General features: G+C 39.6%; 1 protein-coding gene across 2 annotated transcripts in view; it reads left to right on the forward strand.

Annotated features, from left to right (window-relative positions):
* Positions 1–383: 383 nt before the first annotated feature.
* prkg1 (protein kinase, cGMP-dependent, type I) overlaps positions 384–25,021 on the forward strand; it is a 97,215-nt gene continuing 72,577 nt past the window's right edge. The window contains 2 exon segments of one of the 2 annotated variants that reach the window (NM_001104714.1): positions 384–995; positions 9,341–9,507. In NM_001104714.1, coding sequence (NP_001098184.1) covers positions 739–995; positions 9,341–9,507 — 424 coding nt within the window. In that variant the 5' untranslated portion in view covers positions 384–738. 2 annotated transcript variants of the gene reach the window in all.

The raw sequence follows: 25,021 nt of genomic DNA on the forward strand, positions 1-25,021 counted from the left end.
TTGTTAAGTTTATATTCTCCTATTTTGCAAAAAAAAGGGGTGAAAATTAACGTTTTACCCTGAATTGTGAATGTGAAGTTCTGCGCTGCTGCAATGGGGACCAATGAAGCTAAACTGTAAGGAACTATGAGGGCCATTTGGCACAGGGGGGAATTACTTTCACCTCACCGATGTTTACTCCACAACAGAAGATAAAGGCATCCGTCCCATGACGCCAGCTCGAGTGGGGAACAATTGATTTTTCTTTGCAATAGTTTGGGTCAAAGAGGTTATGTGTGCGCTTTTGTCACTCGGATGGGATGCGCAGTTAAAAAGTGAATAAATATTAGTCAGCAGCAGGAGCGGCGGAGGCGGCGACGGCAACGGGCTTCCTCTGTCTCTGCACTGCGAGAGGCGGCGGACTCCAGGAGTTGTGTGGGATTTTCAGTGCCAAGTTTGACGGTTTGACTTCGCTCCACCGGGAGGACAAGAGGCTGTAATTGGTTTCTCAATGAAGGATCGTCAGCGGCTCCCTGGAGACTTGGCGGATCGTGGCGTTGGCGCGGCTCCATCGGACCTAAACGCACGCTTTGCTCGGCTCCTCTGAAGCACACAAGCGCGCAGTGAAGAGGGGGGGGAACTGTTGGAGCATCATCGCGCCGCGCGTCTCCACCTCGGGATTTGCGCTCGTTTCCCCAAATCCAGTTGGAGTTTACTGCGCAGATTTAGGAACCAAAAGTTTAACGCCACAATTTCAACATGAGCGACCTGGAGGAGGACTTTGCCAAGATCTTGCTGCTGAAGGAGGAGAGGATACGGGACTTGGAGAGGAGGCTTGCGGACCGAGAAGATGAGATTCAAGAATTAAAGAGAAAACTGCACAAATGTCAGTCTGTTCTCCCCAGCGCACAACTTATTGGACCCAGGACCCGCAGGGCGCAGGGCATCTCGGCGGAACCGCAGACGCACCAGGACCTGTCAAGACAGGCGCTTCGGAGATATCCTAAATCTGACTGGTAAGAGACAGTTTCAGCAGGCGGCTCTTTGCATTTCATGTGTGTTTTCTTCCCCCTGGTTAAATGAAAATATGTTTCCAGGAAAGCTTCCAATCGATGCTGGGCTATTAGGAGTATGCTTTAGTGTGGAGATTGATGTATTGATAAAAATCGCTTTACGCTCTGTCACCCACAAACACGGCAACACTGCTCTTTTCACAATGTCCCCCTTTTTGTTGTTGAAAAAACACCTTTAAAATCGTTTTTTTTCACAAGCGGGAATCTGAGAGCTTTGCCATGAATGGACCAGCACTTTCATTCTTGAGGGCGATGACGCAGCTCCAAGACAAGCTCCAGAAAGAGCTCCTAATTGATCAGATCCATCATGACAGTCCCACAGGACACAGGCTGGAGGAAGTGCTATGCATTATTGGCTTTTAGTAGCTGGATACAGAGGACCCAAAGTGCATGTCTAGGGATATTTAATACTCCATTAGAAAAGGCTTTGCTTGACCATATGCTTCTTTCATCACCTTTTCTTTGAGCTCACACCATCTCATTTTGAGTTTCAGCAGTGCTGAAGCTCACGAGAATCCATGGAAGATATTTGATATTGTACATTTTGACTTCATATTTACTTTGTTTTTTCATGTAAAAAGTTTAACATTATGTTTTTCTTTTGCAATCATAACATTTGTCATTTTTGTTATTCAGTTGAGAACTTTTTTGTGTGTGTTTTGAGAAAGATGCCCCTCCCCACTCCATTCTTGCATTCCAAATCCCAACTTCATTCTCATCTCACCTTTGACCTCACCTTCATTCACTTTCAAGGCCCTAAATGTACTCTGGACACCAAAAAGTATTTGCGTCCACATCAGGAACTGTTTTATAGCTTTCGTAAGAACTCTTGAAGATCAGAGATTAAACCAAAAAAGGTCATACCTTGGTAACAAAGACAAGTGCACTCCCACACATATGCATGTTGGTCTTTCAAGTACTTTCCAGAAACAATGCATTCCTCAGTCCACCATGATTAATCAAACCTTCACCTTAAAACTAAGTTGATACTCCTAAAAGTGTCCTACCAAAGTCAGGAGGTGGTCTTCCCAAGTACAAAAATGCACACATTTATTTGTGCTGCTTTATTTTGTGGCTAAATCACTCTAGTTCCATCCTGGTAGTTCTAGCCTGAAACTTCCCCCCCCCCCCCCCCCCCCCCCCCCCCACACACACACACACCATATTTATCAGAGGTTTTGAGGGCAGACTCTTTGGTACTCCGTCGCTTTTCAACGCGTTAGGTGATCATATCAGAAATTGTCTGACAAGGCATATGAACAAGTACACACACTGACATGTTTGCACATAAATTGTGAGGACTTTGCACAAACTTCTTCCTGGACATTTACCTTGGTTATCATGTTTGTTGCTTAACTTAAGTTTCATATATTAAAATCAAAACCTTCCCCAAAATGTCTGTGCCAATAAAGCGTTCCAGTTTCATAAAGGATGCTAATTCCATTTGGAAGACTCTAACATGATAATAAATAGAACTATAAACATTCACTCATCCAAGCAACATTACTGTCTACACAACTGCAACAAACACTGGGGTTAATTCAGTTAGGGAGACCAGAACATTTCCGATTTTAATTCGTTGTAATATGCTGCTATTTGTAAACAGAGAAAGTTCTCGTTGTTCTTATTCCTTAATGAGAAACAAAAGGCTTATGAAACAATACATCTATCCATCTATGTTTCTGACACAACATTTGAAAAGAGAGTTGTTTCACAACCATGAACAAATAAACAGCCGTAAGAAATAACAAAATTAGTGGTTTTCCCCTAAGAATGATTCAAGTGATTGTGTGGCAGCTCTCTCATTCTTTCAGAAAAAAAAACAAGTTGAAATAATACACATTGTTTAGTCTGCACAGCTGGATGCTTCTCAGAAAAAGGTTGAATGAACCCACGGGTGTGTTTGCAAGCCCAAGGTGCCAGCCATGTCTGGAGAAAGTTGTCCACTGAAGTGGGGTCAGATTCAGTGTGATCCCTTCCCATTAGAGTGGCACCAGGCGGCGGCCGGCTCGTCTTCTCAGATTACAGCCAAAAGAAGCAGCGGATTCTGTTTCTATTGATCCGCCTAGGAAACGGGCAGAGCTGCAAGGCAAGAGAGGTGAAATCTGAAGCACTGAGGAGCTTTGAAGGACAGTGGGCTGGATTTCTGAGGTATGTAGACCCTGGATGCACCTGCAGTATCCCCAAGCAAGCTTTACTGTATTTTCATCTGTTTATTTAATAGAAAAAAAAGCATTAATATCCATTTAGAGCACATGTGTCAAACTCAAGGCCCGCGGGCCAAATGTGGCCCACCATGTTATTTTATGTGGCCCGCGAGAGCGTAAAAGTTTTTTATTTCTTAAAATAAAAACTTAAAATTGGTGTGTATTTTTTCATATCTAGGGGGAATTGGATTTAAAATATTGGAATGGGCAACTATACATTAGGACATAAACACTGTCCATATAACCTAACCTGGCAGAATCAAATTTAAAAGGATTTATGCTAAAGTAACAAGCAAACATTTGTTTTCTATCTGTTATTGTCACTTTAAAAAGTTATAATAAAGAAATAAATGAGTTATTTAACATTAAGGAGAGTAGTTAGGTTTATTTTCATTACATCTGGCCCTTTGAGGAAAACCACTATGCTGATGTGGCCCTCAGTGAAAATGAGTTTAACACCCCTGATTTAGAAGATAAACACTGTTGCTTAATTATTAAATGAGTTACTTTACACACTTTTGCAGATATATGCGCCGATTTAACAAGTCTTCCTCATCTGTAACACAAAGCACGGTTTGAAATGTTTGAATATGAACCCTCAAATCTTACTGGGAAAGCAAATCCTAAAAAACACAACCTTTTCTGAAAACTCATTATTTCAGATGATCATTTTATTCTCGTCCTGTGGTTTCCTTAAATCCGCCACACGAGGGCAGCTGTGGTCTGTTAATGGACCATCTGCCTCCAATCCCAGCTGTTTGGGAGACAGTTCTTAGCATCCAGGTTTATCCAAGAAAAATCCCCACCACCCCCTCTCCTCCTGCCCACCAGCGGTACCCGATTGCTGCTGCAAGCAGCTCCCCAATTCCATCAGATCGTCCTCGTCTACATGAGTTCGGGCGCTGTGGGGTCAGATTCCCTGAGCTTCAGATGACTCACTGGGATCAAGTGGTCAGACACCAGCGGCGCGCAGAGCGCACACACAGCACCAGATTAGATGTGGAGTCATGAGCATCTTTGGCATTTTGATACGACTAAATCTGCTTGGTGGAACTATACCTTTGCTGTAATTACCACAAAAATGTGAATATTTGCCAAGCAAAGTTTAATCATCCTGATTAATTAAGCTTTCAATTATTTATATATTTTCCAAATATCTTTCACCTTTTAAAACAAGCAATCCAACCCAAAACAAACAGTGACTCATTTGTGCGCTGAGGTTCATTTCCCATCACCTTCAACTTCATTAAGGCTGCGCTCTCCTCTGCGCGCGCAGAGGCAGCCTTGGGGCGCGTCGCTGAGGTATGAGAGCCCATGTGGCTTCCTCACTGACTTCTTTCTCAATCATGTGAGACGAGCGCAGCTCTCTGTGGAGCGGCACACTGCATTGTGGCGCGGTTCCTGCAGGCGCCCTGCTCACCAAATCGCACTCGGGGAGGCGATCCCACGCTGTCACATAACTGCGCGCGCGAGGTGGAGAAAGAGAGAGAGAGAGAGAGAGAGAGGGATGAAGACGGGGACATTAAACTTTGCGTGATTGTGCCTGTGATGCTTTCACGTTCACCGTGGAAGTCCTCCGTTTCCCGTCGTTCGCTGTCAACACAGCAGCCGCGACCTCTCAGAACTGTTCATGCCGGAGAAAGTTTCCGCGCCACTCGGAAGAGGAGCGAGGGTGAAGAAGACTAGGCAGCAAAGCGCGCGCTAAACTTCTCGGAAACGTCGGCGCTAAAACATGGGCACTTTGCGCGACCTCCAGTACGCGCTCCAGGAGAAGATCGAGGAGCTGCGCCAGAGGGACGCGCTTATTGACGAGCTGGAGCTGGAGCTCGACCAGAAAGACGAACTTATCCAGAGGTTACAGAACGAACTGGACAAGTACCGATCTGTGATCAAACCGGCAACCCAACAGGTCCACAAGCAGAATGAGCTGCACGAGCAGCAGCGCACGAAGAGGCAGGCTATTTCTGCAGAACCCACTGCGTTCGACATCCAGGATCTTAGCCACGTCACCCTGCCTTTCTACCCCAAAAGCCCACAGTAGGTGTCCACCTTTCATTTGGTCAAGTATTCACATCCATTGTCGTGTTTGCGTTCGTCCTTCAACACCTGTGGGATTCTTGTGCGTTCGTGTTGCGCAGCAGGTACTTCACCTGTAGCGCAAGGAAGAGGCGCACGCGTGCACGCACACAGACGTGCGTCTACAGACTGAGAGGCAAGACTGGGAGGAAAAAGTGAAATCAAGCTTTCAAACCAATACATTAAGTAGTGAGTGTTATCAATACTGGCAGCAAGGCAAGCAAAGGCTAATTAACAGAAATCCCCCGCGACACCACGAGACAATTAAAAGTCTATTGAGGGACTACAGGGATAATTTTGGGTTTACATGAAGATTTGCCGCCTTTGAGCGTAAAATAAGTTTTACTTTCAGCAGCTGCTGGATTGTAGTTTATTCACAAGCTTCCATGGAAACAGACCACTCACTTTGATATCTGAACCTGAAGCAAAAGGCAAAAACACACAAAATAAGTTACTATGATTTTGGACATATAGATATTTCCAATCATAAAAACATTTCTAACTCATAATGAATTCTGCGTCACTTGAAGTTTGTTATTCAGCTGACAAATGCATTTAATCTGAAGACAGTCAGGTTCAAAACCCCAAAATATACTGTATGTCACAAACAACAAAATAATACTTTATTATTATAACTTTTTTCCAAATAACCTTGACGTCTCAGACTTCCTGTCAAAGCTGAGTGATCATCTCCTAATTCCCTTTTGCTCCAAGTGTTTTACATTTGTATTTTTTTTCAAAGCTCCAGCATGTGAGGGTTTGTGACTTTGGCTCTGCTGTCTGGGTCTTGTTTGATGTCAGTTGCGTTTGATTTGCTCGGCGGTCTCCTTTTTTTTGCTTCTGTCACACCTGTGTTCTGTTAGCAACCCCCCCAGCTGCTGCTGATTATTCTCCAGATTAGTCCATGCTTTCTGTTCCCCTGCCTGCTTATTTTTGTAACCGCATGTGTCATTTATGTCAAGGTAGTAGCTTTTAGCTTTAGTTCTTCAGGCTACTTCAGTAAATCAGTGAAGATTTGGCCAACTCACCCTCTGGATCTTACATTTCCAAGAAAAAAAACCAAACACAAATATCAAATGTGTTTCCTCCTTCAGAAATAGTGATGCATTCAAATTTTTTTTTGAAAAATGTACAAATACTTAGTTATAACCATGCTAATACCATTAATAGGACTATATTTCATACATTGCCTAAAAGCTAATTTAAGCATTAGACATGACAACTTTTTTGATTATCTCAGTCCCTGTATGGAGTAACATTTTGAGTCCTAATTACTCCTCTAATAGTCATAATTGTGATCCATTTATGCACTAAACAAATTACATCAGTGGTTTCTGTACCTTTAATAGTGTTTACGTTTTTTTTTCTTCTTATTTTCATTTGAGTGAAGTTGGGTTTTTTATTTTGTGTAAAGGATTTATTCAGATCCGAAAAATGTCTAAGAGAAAATAACTTTGCTTTACTGCTTAATTATGTCATTACCCTTGTGGATAAACAACCATCTTTAATACCTTTTTTATTATGTTCTGCATGTTGGAATGCAGCCATAAAGTCTGTTCCATTTCAACAAATAGTTTTTCTTTTTGCTTCCATACAGCGCCCTTAGAACGCTCTCTTTGTATCATCTCTCTTTGTTTTGTCTCATTTTTGTGAGCCTCTCCTGTTTTTCTGCCACCCCTCTCCTCTTTTTCCTCCTTAAAGTGCATATTTTCTCCTTTTAAGGAAGGCTGAACTTGCTCTGCCTAAACTTCAGTGGATGGAAGCAAATGTCTCATTCTCGTAAAGTAGGGGAAGGCAGATGTTTTTGTAAGGGTCTTGCTGGAGGAGCTTACTCAACCTTGGCAGCGATTGGAATTGAAAGGCTTCGAGCCTCCTGGGTGTAAATATAACAGAAATGGGGTCAATGAGGCACATTTCCAGAGCACTGGGGGTCAGCTTTGGTGGGGGCGGATTTTGAACTCGATTTTGTTTGGTTGATTCGACATGTTTTCTGCTGTGTAATGTGCACAAAAAGGTCTGTTGTGGAGCATCATCTTAAAAACTGTTGCTCCCCAAAAACCAAGACTCCTTTGTTAAAGTTTATTCCCACTAAGACGAATTGGATCTAATTATTTTCTTGTTGAATAAATGACATATTTGAAAATAGATGTATGAGAAAAATGTAAAGTTACACCTTCAAGTGCTAAATTAAAAAAATATATATTTTTATGCGCAGCAGCTTTAAATTGTATAAACCCCCAGAATAACTGGATGCTTGTTTCTGAACCTTTTCATCTCCAACATTTAATGGAAATGACGTGACTTGAATCTTGGATAGACAGAGACGCTCGTCCTGTCAATGCTAAAAACTGCACACTGTTCTGCTTATTTGATTTTACTGCTGCCGTGAAAGTAAAGTATGCAAAGCTGATGCTGCAGGTCACAGGACTACAAGCCTGTAAAGAAACATGGCTTTGAGTGAGCTGCTTTTCTCAGTGTGGAATCAATGATCCATCCAAATCTTGTGGGCTGTGAAAACAATCTGCTTGTTTTAGAGGATTAAATATGATGTTTTCCAAATGAAAGACGCCTCTTCTTCTTTTTATTTCACATTTCCTGTAGTGTTTCTGTTGCCTACTAAATCTATTCTCCTTCCTTCCATTCTGTTTGGAAGTCTTAATTCTTGGGTCAATAATGGGAAGTTCTTCATTAACTTAGCTCTTATTCACAAATTGCAAAATCATGAGTTTTAAAAAAAATGATTTGTAGCATTCTTGATTTAACCCAAACTAAACGGGGGAAAAAAAAATATTAGAGCGCTGGAGTCCTTTAGATGCCGGTGATATTTATAACTGGTATTTACGCACCATGTACCAGATGTGGTGGCTGCTCCCTGTCGTATGCTGCCATCTCCTTGGTTTATTCTCAATACAGCCACGCTGTCTCTTTCCAGAAGTGGTTTTGTGACTCACAATCAAACCGAGACGCGGATTCGTGTGACCTTAAAAGTTCAACACGAGCAGAAGTGAGATTATAAAGCACCCGGTCATAAACACTCTGAAAAGGAGTTTGTTTTAAAGCAGACGCGGAGCTCGGCGCTGGAGTCTAAATAATTCTGGGCACCCCGATTCTGTTGCCTGACATTGTTTGTGCAGATATGCAGACCCTGCTGTTGGCATGCAGCTTGTGAAGACCTTTCCATAAATACCTTCCAGGTTGTTTACTCTTTGAGACTAAGGCTTGCCAAGGCATAGGAACTCACTGAAAAATGCAAGACATGCCTCACCACCAATAGTTGGAATTTGGGGTTTGTGGGTATTTTCTGTTACTGGTATGGGTTAATACTGGCACATCAACTTCATTCATTGAGCTGACACGTTGTCAAATCTAACCAAGCTTTTTAGACTGAAGAGTTGACGAACTGTTCTTCAGTCAGTCCGTCCGTCAGTCAAAAATCTATTTGATCTTTATCGTCTCTGATCATTTCTCTACATTTGAGATGATCAGACTCGCATGTGTTTTTGGGTCAACACATGTACACCTTTTAAACTCCCAGTGATGCACTTTTTACTACAAATTTCAAGAAAACCCTTCTGCCATAATATTATCTAACATTGCCAGCTTGTTGTTTCTGCGTGACAAAGCAATATCGCTGAAATGCACATTAGTTATAAAGTTCATTTTCTGTCTTTCCTGCTGGATGACTGAAGTGAACACACAACTATAGAAAAGCCTGAATGACTTTGCTGTCTGAAGGAGAAATTGGCTTTCAGAGGTGCCCCCTGAATGGCAACAATCTGCTTCCTTTAGGCCTGTATTTTCTTATTCACCAACTTCTTTCAGCAACTGAAGGGAAGGAAAAAGGCTTCACCTTGAGGTGTTCAAAAGGAGGACATGTTTTTTTTTTTCATGTATTAATTCCTAATGTTCCTGTTCTCTTTCATTCAAACTTCTATAATTGCCAACAAGTTTTACATTTTTTCATCCTAAATGAGAACAATTTGCATTGGTTTACTCTTTCTCCAGGTCCAAAGACCTGATCAAGGAGGCCATCTTGGATAATGACTTCATGAAGAACCTGGAGTTGTCACAGATTCAGGAGATCGTGGACTGCATGTACCCTGTGGAGTATGGAAAGGACAGCTGTATCATAAAGGAAGGCGATGTGGGCTCATTGGTGTACGTCATGGAAGGTAAAAAGCACACAGCATGAGGAGACTCAGATCATTACAAACAATCACCACTAAGAACACCAAATCGAAAAAAAAAAAAGTGGTCTCTAGCATCTTGCGGACTCCATGTCTCTTCAAAGGGACCAGCACGGAAATCACAGATGTCAAATTAAAGGGCATTATTGATAAGATTCTGCGGGAAGATGGATGCTTTTTGAAGCTATATGATCCAACCATGTCATACAGATTTTTACAGTTTTCTGTCAACTGCAGGTTTCATTTCTCATAAGCAGTTTTTCTCCAGCCTGCTGTTTCCTTTCCCTTTTTTTGAATAAAGAGTATGAAAGCTCTGCTTACAATACCAGCAGCACAATGTCCTTTCTGGGACTGATAGAATGTATGAAAAGACAGTTTTGCTGGTTGGTCTGCGACAAGGGCCTTTGCACTAAAGAATTCATTGAGCAATAGCCCCTGCCAATAGATTTGACCTCAGTGAAAATGGCCTCAATCAATGTCTGGGCGATGTAATTGATTGTAATGTGGGAGGGAACGTGGATATTCTCAGACATGCTCACAGTCTTGGCTGCAGAACCACTCCACTTTGTATTTTTCCTTTTCAAAAATACTATTTAGGAGAAAAAACAGTGATTTTGTAACTCAAAAGAAAGCCAAAAATGATCAGTTTTTGTTTATTTTACTTATATATATTTCTTCTGTTACTCCCCCCTGTTTGTTATTGCAAATTTGCACTCACAGTTTAGAAATTCATTGGAAATGATTGTAAATTTGGGAGTTCAGTTTAGGAGGTGAAAGAACACACATCATCAAAAATCTTTTTTTTTTTTTTATATCTGTCACAGCTGGCAGTAGGTGAGTTTGGTACATTTCACACAGAACTAAAGCTGCAACATTAATGGGGGGAATTCTCATCTGCATGAAAAACTCTAGTGAAGTGCAAAATGGGAGAAAATCTGCAGAAAAAGCTTGATGTGGTTGTAAATTTGTCAAGAGGGGTTTCCGGAAAAACATTAGGATGAAAAATAAACAGCATTTGCCTAAGTGTAGCTTGAAAATGTAATAATTTTGGAGTGGTACCCTTATTATTTCATTCTTCACATCTACTATTTTCAATTTTCTGTCAACTTTGTGTTTGACCCCTTTGCTTTTAAAGAAGAGTTCTTTAGCAGTGTTTCAAGAGCAACACAAATAGTGGTGTAGGGAACAGGGGAAACATTATTCGAGCACTCTTCATCACTTGAAAAGTTTCGCAATAAATGTATTGATAGTTCTATAATGCATAATGATATTCTGCCATGCGGATCTCCTTTCCAAATGATATGTTACTCAAAACTCGCAGCACTTTCCATCGCATTCACATAGAAGTGGGAAGTAGTGCTTGACATTAATACCAAAGAGACCAGCATTGAAGTGACTGAATTCCATTGCTTTAGAATACTGATGCACCCTCTGGTGGAGCGCACCTTTAAAAAAGATCTATATTGGAGCCCAAAACCAGCTCAGTGGCCTTGTGGTTAGAGTGTCCGCCCTGAGGCTGGAAGGTCGTGGGTTCAATCAATGGCCGAGTCATACCAAAGGCTTTAAAAATGGGACCCAGTGCCTGCCTGCTTGACACTTAGCATTAAGGGGTTGGATTGGGGGTAAAATCCACCAGAAATGGTTCCTGAGCGTGGCTGTGTCTGCAGCTCACCGCTCCCCCAGGGGATGGGTCAAATGCAGAGAAAAAATGTAATTTAAATTTTTTAAAAACAGCTTAAAATCCCCATAGTTCTTTTCTTCCTGTTTAGGGTTGACACTAGTGACTGTAAAAGAAGATGTGTTCAACTTAAGTAGAGGGACAAAAAAAAACCAAAACAACCATGGTGGTTGGTATTTTACCAGGATATGACCTCATTAAACTGGTCATTTTTCTATTTTTAAAACCAAATATCCTTGGTTATGACAGAGTTTCAAAATAACTCCTGTTTGACGTAAAGCAGGACAGAACTTGCTAAACAGGTGTGTTTATCAGCGACTGGTGAGGGCAGAAACAAACACATTTAATAGATGGACAGAAACATGACAAAAACCATGGACGAACAAAAAGACGGCAAAGCAGACAAGGTGACGAATGTGACACTGAGGAGAATTAACATAAATCAAGACAGCTGTGGATGATTTGCAACTTAAACCGGGTGTGACTGACGGGGAAAATAGTAACGAGAACATGACAGAAAACCAAACAAAAGTATTCAGTTCTCACATCATTACGTACAAGTTCTTTTGCTGAACCAATGCCAGAACTTTGGTATGAAGGATAAATGACAATTGTGTTAAACGAACAGATTATAAAGTGCAACACTTTACAGTACTGGAGAACAATGCACATAAATTAGCTGATTCTTTTGCGCAGAAAAATGCCTTTTGACATTTTGCAACACTTTGGTTGAAGAGTTACAGTATGTCAAAAGTGTGTGTTATTTAGGGGTCGTGTTAAAAGGTTAAGTAAGGGATAGTGTTCGAAGAAGTGTGCTTGATCAGAAATTAAAGCATGCCGTGGAAGCTTGAATCATCCGACGCAAAGGGGACCATCGTCACTTACAATATGAATAAATATTCTGTCAGTTTTTTGTACTTTAGTCTTGGTATTTTTTCTGTTTAGATCACTTTTTTCACATAAAGTGGACTATTTGTTCCATGGTGCAGCGCACTGTTACGCTAACATAACAACGCGCCGCACCATGGAACAAATAGTCCGCTTAGATGGCATCAACCTCAACTGCAGCAGCAAAGGAAAGCGATATATGTATTGATCATCACGATGGGTTAAATAAAGCATCAGTTCAGAGAGAAAGTCCAGATGATGAAGCAAAAGATTGTTTTAAAGAAGCCGGCGCAGTGATATAAAACATTTAGCCTATGTGACCGGAACTTCTTTTTTAGATGTGCATCATAACTGTGGTTTATCACTTTTTAATACACAGCCAGCAGCCAATCACGTAAGGGTTAATGGCCGACGAAGTGTGCGGTTACTACTTTTTAACGCACGCCGTGGAAGCCTGAACCGTCCGACGCGAAGTGGAGGACGGTTGCTTCCGCGAAGTGCGTTAAAAAGTAGTAACCGCACACTTCGAAGGCCATTAACCCGCTTATACCATGGTCACTTACAAAAGCAATACATATTAACCAGGTTTTAGTCCTTAATTCTTGTTTTTTTTTTCGATTTGGATCACTTTTCTCATAAACAGCGTACTATATGTTACGTGATGCGGCGCATCGCGCCGCATCACGTAACATATAGTCCGCGTCGCGCAGCACCACCGCTGCAGTTAAGATTCGGCGATATATATATGCTGATAGTCCCGATGGGTTGAATAAAGCATCAATTCAGAGGGAAAGTTAATCGCTTACCGCTTGTTTTTGCCCAGATGATATAGCAAAAGGTTGTTTTACAGAAGCCGGCGCAGTGATACAAATCATTTAAGCTAGTCGACCGGAACTTCTTTTTTCACCGTGCGGTTATCAGGTTTTAACGCATACCCAGCAGCCAATCAGAATCGAGTATTCAACCGGACCATGGTATAAAATTGAGTATTCACTCGGACCATGATATAAAAAGTGTCAAAGCATCGGCTGGCTTTCTTTAGCATAAGTGTGTTTCAATACAACTGTACGTCAAATTGTGACATAGAAATATAAAATGCTCTATTACCCTAAGACTTTTTTTGTGTTTCTAACTGGGACTGAATGCACAGAACCTGATCTGCTTTTTATCCATCCATTGATGAGATTAAGCAAAGATATGCAGAAAAGAGTTGGAAACAAACAAGACAGAACAAAGCCGCTGCAAAGCCTGACTTTTTGTTGCTCGTCGGTTCAGTGACATTCAAAGGTTGCTATTTAACAGTTGTGAATAAATCAGGCTAGACATTTTGTCGATGTTCTTTCAGAGTTTATGTTGCTAAAACAAAAGATTTGTGACAAAGTTGGTGGCCTCATTTTTGTTTAAACTAGTGGAGAAAGTGAAGTTCAGTGCTTTACCAATTTGTAATTGTTTACAAGCACAAATTTAATATTTTTAGGCTAAAAGGAGTGGGATTTATAAGGATTTTTGTGCAAACATCCCACACTTGCAGCCTTACTTTCTATTTTCTTTTTGAGAATTTCAGTCACACAACTTGAATGTGGCTCACTGCCATTTGTAGGCGACTCACTGAGGCCAACTTTCAGCACATGTAGGTACATTTTGCTGAAGTTGACCTCTGTGCTTAAGTTGGATTTATAGGCAGGATTTCAGTAATAAGAGAATATTTTTAGATTACGCTGGTGGTGCTTTGCTTAAGCAAACGGCATGACTTTTGGCCCTTATCTACAGTCAGCAGAGAGAAGTCTAATATGCAAAGAGTTTGTGCAAAACCGATGCAAAACACAACTGTGGACAGATACCTTGGATTAACTGCTAGGTTTTTAAGAAATATTAGACTTGGATTGCACTCTGTGACACAATCAGGTATTAAATTTATATTTTCCCATGCATCCCATGCATTTTTGTTGTTTTTTCACACCAATGTGTTGTGGATAAACGACTTGTGAGTTAAACCACCACCTGAAAAAAAGGAAAAAATAAGGCTTTTTTCACAGTTAGCCAGAGCACAAATCTCTCCTGAGCCTTAAAGTCTTTGGTCAGTGAATTTCAATCTCTCCACATGATGAGGAGTCTAAGAAGAGGATTGCTTCAGAGGTAACTTGCCATGCCTTGCACCTATTCAGCATATGTCCCACTGCAATGATGGATAGCTTTTTTTGTGAGCGCAACAGAAAGAGAGAGATGAAAGATATAAATCTGTTAAACGATTAATTATCGAGGGGTTTTGTGATTTTCTCTTTGACAGTGATAGAAGAAAGAGCCGGGCTGTAATTGGAAACAGGGCCTCAGTTGAGCAGTGGTCACGTGCCATCCAGCATCAAAAGTTAGTTAATTAATTTCTATTTACTATCCCCTCAGGGATGCTGAGCATAAATATATTTATTTTTTACATTTTTACATGAGGCATTCCATTTCTTTTTTGGCAGCTGCTCCATCTGTCTTCCTTTGGTTCGAGAGGGACAAGCTTGTAATGAAGCCAATTGTAGGTTTACACTCTGAAACCAGGAAGTTCTGTTCTGCTGTGTGAGGTTGGAGCTTCATTTGCATTAGTTCATTTGCAAAGAAAATAAGGTAGTGATGAAGTCATCAGTTACAAAGCAGACATTCATTTAGACTTGTGAGCTATAATGCATCAGGTTGCTAGGCGTATGTGAAACACGTATTTTACATTTTTTTTTAAAAAAAAGGGCAATAAATCATCACATTTGATTTAAATACAGTTTTTTAGTGGTATATTGAATCTGCCAGATTTTAAATAAACCAAACGTTTTTAACAGCACATTTCCTCTATAGTTGGAAATCACACAGAACTTGTGGCAAACCAGCTTGCTTTTCCACAGATGATTTAATCTATCTTTTTCCTGATTTTTTAATGTGTTTCGGCCATAAGCACTGAGCTGCCACAAGCATCTGTCCTCTTTTAAGCACCGATCACAGCTGAAAGACAAAGGCTCACGTTTCCATGGAAATGGAATAGGCTTTTGATTGGCAGTGTCATCGCCAAAGGCCCATTCAGGTGTCTAATGATGATGATAATAACTAGTGTAATCACGTCCAATTACTCTCAAGTATTTTATACGCAGAAAAACCCTTTGCAATTTCCCGCATAGTGTAATTTTGGTTAATTTAATGAAACTGTTTGCAGTAACGAATGTGTCTTTAGAGAATATGCTGAATAGAAATAAAGCACCTGTTGTCCCAACTGTTTTGTTAAATAGTAAAATAATAAATTATCTTTTTTAAATGGAATACGTCATGCAGTTTGGAATTAAAAGTATACAGGTTTAGACAAATTTATTTTTTCTCCTAATGATTACTCTGCAAATCAATCTAATTCATTTGGTGATTTGATCTTTGAAAAGGTCACCCTTTAAAAAAATGTCAATCATAAATTTATTGATGTACTCCAACCTGTGAAAATAAAGCCTCAAAGACAATCAATTTATGAGAGCGTGTTTATTTCTTGTATCTGTGCCGCAGTTTAAAGCTTCAAAAGACTTTAAAAAAAAGGGGACACTAAATAGAATTCTGCAAACAGATCAACATGTAATTAACTGGTCATTTTTAGTGAATTTGCCAATCAGGATGAATCCCTTTAAAGAAGCTGGGCGATACAAGGATATATTTTTCTGATTAAATTCCTCTAGTAGCAGATTTTTAGCAGAAATCTTGCAGATCCCTTAATCTATGATTTTGTTTTATAATTTCCTTTTGAATAATTATTCCCACTGCTGCTTTGCTAGCTGGTCAACAGTTTGTCCATAACATTTAGATAAAATAACAGTGACTCCGCCTTTGCTTTTTCATTATAAAGACAAGCTGTGCTCATGCAAGACTCCTTCTACCAGGGGGAGCATCTCTGCTGGTTGCTGTGGACAAGAGTTCATTTCCTCTGTCTGCTTCATTTGGAAAGCTCATATAAACTCTGGTGAGGGACACGAAAACAGACCCTGGTTGACCTAAAAATACAAACGTATTGGGAAGAAGCCATGAAAACAAGCATGTGTTGAGACGAAAATAACTGGAGCCAGGCGCAGTTCACCATGTAACAGCTAGGGGGCTTGTCATAAAAAATCATGTTTGATGTTTCACGAATCCCGTTTTCAACAGAGACAAACATGTTTATATTCTGGTTCCAACATTTTCACCTATGTGGCTAGATTATGATTCCATGACAACTGTGCTAGAGTATAATCTTTGTGCCATTATTTCAAGTGCAATACTCGCTGTTTTGAGCCTAAAACTTAAAAAAAATGAGCTTAAAAACATTTTTTTGCACTTGAAACAAAAAAATCCACTTTAAACTCAAAAATATGTGCAATAAAAACAACTTTAACTCGAGAAGCTCTCTCTTCTGCGCTCAGACGGGATCAGGTTTGTGCGCGATTGGAAAAACTTCTGACCAATCAGTCTTTTTGTGTTGCCTTTTGTAGCAGATTTATAACGCGGTGCGGTGCCATGCTCTGTTTCGAGAGAATTCACTCTCTGGAGTGAAAATGGTTTTGATTGTACGTTTTTTTACCTTTCAAGATTAAAATTATTTTGTTAGCACATTTTTGGGAGTTTCAAATGCATTATTCCGTTTAAAGTGCAAAATAATTCTTTGAGCTCACAAACATTTTTACCAAAAGTTTTGCGCTCAAAACAGTGACTGTTGCGCTTGGAATACTAGCATAAAAAACTATACTGTAACAATCCAGCCCATGAGCCTTATGGGCTGAAGGCGGGGCTAACCCCCAGGTCGCTACAATACTTTGTAATGAATTTTATATTTGACCTCAAAATTCTACTTCACTTCTTGATGCCTGAATTTATTTCCAGCTGTGAAAAAAACATCATTTATGTTTTTGCCTTCGTGTAGATGCTAAATTAAGGTAATTTTGGAAATTGGTTTAAAGCTTGTTTGCATCAATATGTGTCACAGGGTTAAATAGGGACATACCCAAGTCATCGCCTCTAGAATGGCCTTCCTGGGCAAATTCTATCAACTATCAGTCGGGTTTTCTTGGTATATTTGTCTATTTCACAGAAAACTCAGGTTCTAAATAGGTTAAAACCACCAAACAACAAGAAACTTTGTTTTAAATTTTCTCTAAACAAATTCTTGACCACAACATCCATCTTTGTGCTCCAAATTGACCTTTTATTGAAAGAGGTGCAGTTCCCTGGAACATGAATATATTATAGATGGACAGTTGAGCCAGTCAAAGACAAGAAGTTACATTCCTAGTATGCACTTTAAATAAAAACTGATAAAAAGGATTGTAGCATAAATCTGAAGAAGCCCTTTTTCTTTTTTTACGTAGGACTGCATGCGCTTTTTGATTTATGGCTAGACTAGTTTTGTTGCCAATTAGTCACATCACTTTTTCTTAAAATTAGTAGCAACACAAAACTAAAAAGTTGCTTGATATTGGTTCAATGTTGGAAAGTTGCTAAGACATATTGGTGTGGTAGCTTGGTTATTTCGTCCATTCTTTTATGGCTCCTTTTCCTGGTCAGTGCAATACTCCAAACAAGCCAAACTAAATATTTACTGCATTCCTAACCCCATCAAGTAAAGTCCACCGGATGCTGCTGTTTTTATTTTTTTATTTTTAACAACTTTTCATTCATAAAGTCTTCATAAATGTCTAAAAATGCATAAAACATTGCCTAAGGGGATGATTTTAACTTACTTATAACTTATTGAGATTTTTTACTCTGTATAATAACTTAACAGATTAATTTATTACTTTCAGTAAACGTTTAGAGGAAGCAGACAGTTAAGTGTGGAAAGTAAGGAAAGGGAGCTGCCGCTGTTTCAAACCCTGAGTTTTCACAGTCCATTGACAGCTTCTTTGACAGGCTAGTATATTCAGAGTGGAGCACTTTACACAGGTGGATAGGGGATTCGAGCGAGCACCCAGGATTTGACACATTCTTGACACAAATTGGAGACTTCCAATTATTTCCTGTAACCTGTCGTTAGTTACAGCAAACAGTACAATTTGACAAATTTCTGTCGGAAAACTCGGTTTGAGTGAGTTTTAAATGGTATTATTAAACGTCTGAAGACAGCAGAGACAAATGTCAGTGGGCTGTTTTCAGCCTTAACCTGACAGCTCATGGATGTGCTCTCCCCTTTCTGCAGCTGAGGTTTACGTCAGAATAACAATGAAGTGTTTACTCACAGTGGCTTCATGCTTGTTCCTCACCATGAGACCAATACCTCACGGTTTTTGACTCTTTATGGTGTGATTTTTCAGTAGCCTTTGTGTGTGGGCTGATCTGTGTGCGCTCAGCACAAACCAAATATAAACACCTTTGGAAAAGAAGCACATATCTGTTTACATAATTCATAAAACATGCATATTTAATCGTATATAATGATCTCCCATAGCTGTAACAAATATCCCTTTTCTAACACCTCATACACTGCATGAAAGAATGACTTAAAACTCCTTTATAGAGGCGTTGCACACAGTTTATTGAAGATTCACAGAACAATTAATATCTCTCTGATATTGGGATGTAGTTTGGGGTTATGGGGACTCATCCACATGCAGTGATGAAAGCTAGAGTCCTCACAGGAATGCTCTCTGTGCTCAGTGAGGCAGAGTAAAAAAAAAGATGGGCTCGTCTCCTATATTGAGCTCAGAGATATAATCTTCAGAGGCACCTGAGTGCGACTCGGCATCACAGGTGTGAAAGGACACAATGTACAAATTAGAAGCACAATCTGTTTTTTTTTTCACCATTGTTACACCATACCTTCACTTAAAGCTGCCACAACAGATTCCTCTGCTATTAAACTCATCTTTAGAATTCCTCTGCTATGTGTTTACTATGTGAAACGATGAACTGGATTGCAGGAATGTGAGCTCAAACACATCGCGCTACATTGTTGCCTGGCAACTTAACTAATGCACATTTAAAACTGATGCTTTTCTCGAGGTATCTCGAGGCCAAAAAGAACCACTAAATTAAAATGCCGCATGTCACAGATGGATTGGATGGACCTGCCCGTGTCAGCACAGCTTGTATCCGACATGATGCAACAACTGCTTCAATGTTCAGCAGCTGAACAGGTTAATAATGAAGCGTGACACACTTCCGCCTCAGACTCACCCAGAGGCATGTGGAGCAGCTTAATTTCAATTTCTGAGGACAGAAATAGAATGAAAGGATGACTCTAGGTGCTTTTTAGGGTGTCTTTACAGTGATACAAAAGAACAGGAGACGAGCGGGTTTTTCAAAAGTTCCCATTAAAATACACAGTCACTTTAAAAAAAAGAAAAATGTGAGTATCTTATCTTAAAATAAAGAAGCTCGATCCCTAAAAAAAGACAGTATTGCCATCAGAGTTGAACTTCATAAACTCCTCGCTTGCACTAGAATGTTTTGATATGTTACTAGGAAACTGCAAGGAAAAACCTTCATCTCTGCAAGCTTCAAGATCCAGCAGATTCCATTCGAATCGTGGTCAAAAATCATATTTTTTCCTAAATGGTAATTACCACATCCTGTATTAGTCAATAAACATTTTTAAGTGTGCAATTAGGGAAAAGAATTTTAAAAAGATTGAGTTACAAGGTTGAATTTTGGTCTGAATAGAAAGAAAAGTTATTTGAAAAAGAAGTTCCTGAGAAACCTCTTAAACTTTTAAAGATAGAAATCAATGGTGCTTTGTGCTTCCGTTGTAGACAAAAGTAGGAGAAATATTTCTTTGTTGTCGTAAATAATAGATGCAGTATAAAATGTTTTAAAAAAAAGAAGGTGCCACAAAGTTAAGATATGAAGATGAAGGCTTCTGCAGCAGGAAAACACACCTTGAAAATCAACAAAGGACCATCTCAGGAGGCTCAGGCTGAAGACTGTGAAGATCTGACCTGAACAGTACAGAAAAAAACGCACGAAAAAGTTTGACAGAACTCCAATCTTTTTGCAGGAAGAATGGCTGCATATCAAACCGGATTACTTGGAAGAGTCAGATTAATTTTTTCAGTTTGTAACATGACTGTAACCGCTGACCTGAGACAGTCACGAATTGGAACCATCAGCTTTCATGGGAACTTTAACAAAGCAGTCAGAGGAGGCTCATTAAGATGTCACTCGGGGGAAGCAGAACCGAGGCGCTGTGAGGAAGGACATAATTGGGTGGTGACTGAGTATCTGTCCCCGTCATGGTGGCCATCCCTGAAATTTTGCAGAAAACAGAAAATGTTGACAATCTCGCTACATTTAAGCGAAAAATGCACATTCTGCAATTTTGTGTGCTTCTGATGCCGCAACATGTAAAGTATGAACTCGCCCTCACCCCGTGCCTTTGTACTCGCCTTCTTCACTTGATTGGTGGTATCGTTGATGCAATTTAAACGTTAGACTTTCTTTATACAAGTGAACGAAATAAGTCTAGTTGCTTTAGGATTTTGGATTGCTGTGTAACTGAAGAATCCATATCTACAAAGATGTGGACGATTCTGCAGCAAATGCGAGGATAAAAAAAAAAAATATCAAGCGGCCTGCCGATTTTCTGAAAGCCCTTGCAAACGAACGCTGCACATAAAATACTTTCCACAACAGAAGAATGTAGCTTTAGTCTGCACAATTTCTGCGGAGATGGTGCACGTCTGTTTGTTGCAGACTAATGAGTTCACCTGCGCTGAGCAGAGCACCAGCTGCCTGAAACACAAAAAGAAAATTTTCTTTTTCTGGCAAGTGTCTTTTCCTATTTTCCCTCTCTGCCACTGAGGAGTTTCCTTTGTCACTTACTTTCTCTTTCATTCTCTCATGTTCTCAGAGTCACAGGCACGCTGCTACAAATGATCAGTTCTCCATACAACCATGAAACCAAGAGCGTTTCCTTCTTTGCATCTTACCAACTTTGACCCCAATCTGTCCTCTTGTCACTATCCTTCTCCACATGCTCATCACCTTATCCTCTCCCATCTCTTCCTCCTTTGATACCCTACACCATTCTATCTATCTCACCTCATTTTCCTCCTGCCTATCCCTTGCATTTTATTCCCGCTTCCACATCCTTCTCTTTCTCTAATTATAGGACAATGGTCTTTGTTTTTTCACCCTGCGACTTGGAATAAAAAGTGATCCTCATTGTTCCCCATCCTTCCAACAGAGGCAGAGGAATTCACCTTGGAGCAGGAATTAATGAACAATTTGTGAATGATCCATAAGCCTTCATCCCCTTTGGGGCTAATACTGCTTTTGCGGTTTTCTCATCTGGAAAGACAAGAAATTGTGTGTGCATGTCAGTGTGGAAAATGAAAGTGGTGAAGCAGGAATTGGAGAAAAAAAATATTGATGGAGTCTAGAAGGATTTTATGAGATGAATATTAGCCCAATGATAAGAACTCCTGTCTTTCTCTTGACTAAAATTAGTTGTGGATTGCTTGTCGTGTGGTGTGTGTTGGCTGTGTGTTGTGTGAGTGTACAGAATGGGGGATTGACTGGCAGGGATATAGATCCAGGTCTGACTGGATAATCTGTGTTAGCTCAGGTTCAGGGTGAAGGTACACAGCACAGTTGAGGAATTTGCAGTGACAGGGTGATGGACAAATCCTTCTCCACAGAAAGTCATCAACAGCACAGAGGGATTTACTGACGTTGATGAAATTATTCTCAGATTTGACCTACATTCTTGCATAAAGAAGTTCATGGAGACCGAAGCAGCCATTTCCATCCAAATGTGTGTTGCCATTTTTAGGACTTGTACAATCAGGGTTACTTTTCTACACTTTACTTTCACTTGACTTTTTTTTTTTTGATTGAGTCGACTGAGTAAAAAAGTATCTCTTTGATCTTTTGCATTCGATTCCCTCTTCCACTTGGGAATTTTCAACATTTCAATTTGCTGTAGACCTGGTTTGATTGTGATTTTTTTCATGCAAACAGTGAAGCAGATAAGAAGCAAATCCTCCCGGATTTACAAAAAAGGAAGAGAATGTGCCTTTTTTTGATTACACTTGATAATATAAAGCTGTTGCATCATTTTCCATAAGACATCCAACCCGTTTCACGTGCCAAGTAGATTATACATTCTCAGCTCATTAAGCAGAGCGTAAGCTTTAATGAAACAGAATAAGCACTATCTGTTGGCCAATTACTTTGGCTTGGACCAAGATTCTTGAAGAATTATGGGAGGATTATTACAATCCAGTGACATGTGGTACAGTCATAGTCCCTGAAGATTGAACAGTGGCTGTTCTGTTATCCAGTCACAGTAACAAAGTTTTGGGTAATTTTATGCTTGACGTTCTTTTACAGTCAGAGGATCATGTGTATTTTCTGTTGTGTGGAATGCTGGGATATAAGAGCTGGAACAGAATGTTCTTTCATTTGTTTTGGGGGTTTAAAGTCTGTAGTTTCAGTGTTTAAATAACCATGATAAACATTTCATCCTTTTTTTTCTGACATATATCAATTATGTCTGTGAATGCAACTTGAAATATTTGTATCTGTTAAGCACATAAAGTCAAAATAATGTTGCATGTTATTATCTATTACTTTACATTCTAGATGGAGCGGTACTTATGACGGCCATGAACATTGCTGAACGTCTATTTTCAGTTTGTTAACTTACTGTTAGCTTTAAATATTCTTCTGTACAACATTCAGTTCAGACGTCTTGAACATTAAGCTTAAGGAAGCAACTTTAAGCATTTAGTTAAGATATGTTTTCTGTAAATTATGTTTCAGAGGTGCTATTGTTTTGATTTTGCCCTGTTGTGCCCATTTTAAAATTTAGTTTTGAAATGTGGGTTTTAACACTCTTCTAGGATTTCCTGTGAAACTAATGTATTTTTCTTTTTTGCATTTTTACAATGAGCAATTTAATGCCATTTGATTCTAAAAAAAAGACATAATAATGTATTTAACGTCTGCAAAGGTTGAACAATAGTAAGTGTAGGTATGTTTAAAGTGCGGTCAGTGGACCAAATGATCCATTTTATGTGGCCTGCAAACACTTAAAAAAAGAAAACCCTTTTAAATATTTCTTCCTGACTGGAGCACAGAATACATGCACCAACAAAGGCTGGTAAAAGTGTTGTAGCCAGACTTAAAAAGTTATGTCTCACTGAATCTGGTGCGTCAATACAGTGAACGACGTTACCAGAAGAGTAAGTAAGATATATTTTGTAACAAAGTTTTAATGTTTTCTAAATGAAGTTAATAAATTATTTTCCAACTTTGCAATTTTGTTTTTATTTGGAGACAATTCCTCCTTATGATTAGCCCTGTTTAGCCTGCTTTTGAGATCTTTCTATAGCCACTGATATTGCAAAATAATCTTCATCCTGAAACAACAACAAACATCCTAAGTGGTTTACAATCTTTGGGTTGCAGAAGTTGAACGTATAAATCACACAGGTGCTGCATTTTGAAGATCGGAGAAACAGTTTGACACAAGTTTACAGTATACTGTATATGCACTTATGATCCCTTATATTTTTTTCATCCTTTGTATTTGTTTATTTGTTTTGAACTTAAACCCAATTGTCTTTTTTACCTCTAAATTTATCTTTCTAACAATGTGAGCTGTATTAGCATCCTGGAAGAAGAATATGACCTTCAAATATTAAAGTCAGAATAATTTCAGCAAAGCTGAATATAAGTTTAAAATAGTTTACATTTGCATTTAATGATAATGGATAATAAATGTCTGAAAATCCAACCTAAAACATGTTCACTTGGGTATTTCTGCTTGCAAAAAGCTTGTCCACCCTTCAATTAGCTGAAACGTATTAGTTTACCAATTTTTCATGTCTTAAAAAAAAAACAGCCCAAAAAAGGAAATTGTTTTGATCCCTCAATGATTAAGACATCCCTAATCATATGTAATTATATAAGAATAAACTGTCATTTCTAAGCTCACACCCTAAACAAAATAGGATAATTATACTGACTTATCTCAAGGAAACAAAAGGCAGATTTCATAAATGATTAAATAAATTACCTGTTGTAAAATTGAACTCTCATTGTTCCGTTGACATGTGAAGATAATCGACCTGTGAGACGTTTAAAACAGCTATTAAGATGTAATTGAAGGCATCACCATTCTTATCTTTTCTAATGAGAAACACTTTTCGAACAGCTGATGTTTGTGGCGAGCTGCTAAAAAAAGAGCAGACCTTTGAGTGAGCAGCCCATCACTGCGGTACTTTGCACGCTGTGTTCATCTGTACAAAGATGCCAAAGCCGTGTAATTAAATCTTATCTGCATAAAAGAAATGTTACAGTAGTTGCACATGGCAAGGACGCTTACCGCTAATTACAAAGCTGCAATTTAGTGTGTGAACGCAAAATGATCATTTTGACTGCCCCCCCTGTTTAGGCAACCAATCAACTTGTCAACATAGCAGCCATAATCAGAGTCTGATGAGAAGAAGAGCAGCGGGGACGGAACTCAGCTTGTTAAAATGTTCTAATAAAAACAAAGAGGGGGGGGGGGGGCTCCAGTCAAGAGCATGACTGTCACATCTCATGCTGCATGTTCTTCCACTTCCTCTCAGTTGAAGGAGCTTTCCGTGCAAAGCAGCTCAAAGGTAACATATGGCGGTACAGTATGCGGAATCGTCTCCGAGGTACCATGATGAAAAATGTATTAAACCAACTGTCCTCCAAATTTACCAAAATCACAGTTTGTGCTTTAAAGTGATTTTCACTCCTTGCCTAAAGCCTTTTGAATATTTTTACTCAAAACCAACAAGTACCTATTGAACAGAAAGGAAAATGAAGTGCTCTCATCTCGTGCAAAGGTGCAGCAAGGGATATTCGGCTGCATCTGCAGGCATCTTCTGATGTTTATTCTCTTCTTCCTGCATTTTCCTCCCCTGCTGTCCAATTCCTTATAAACAGCTCTCCCCATGTCTGCTTTTCCATCCCAGTCCT

This window comes from Oryzias latipes, chromosome 15 (genome assembly GCF_002234675.1).
Source record: "Oryzias latipes chromosome 15, ASM223467v1".
Taxonomy (NCBI): Eukaryota; Metazoa; Chordata; class Actinopteri; order Beloniformes; family Adrianichthyidae; genus Oryzias; species Oryzias latipes.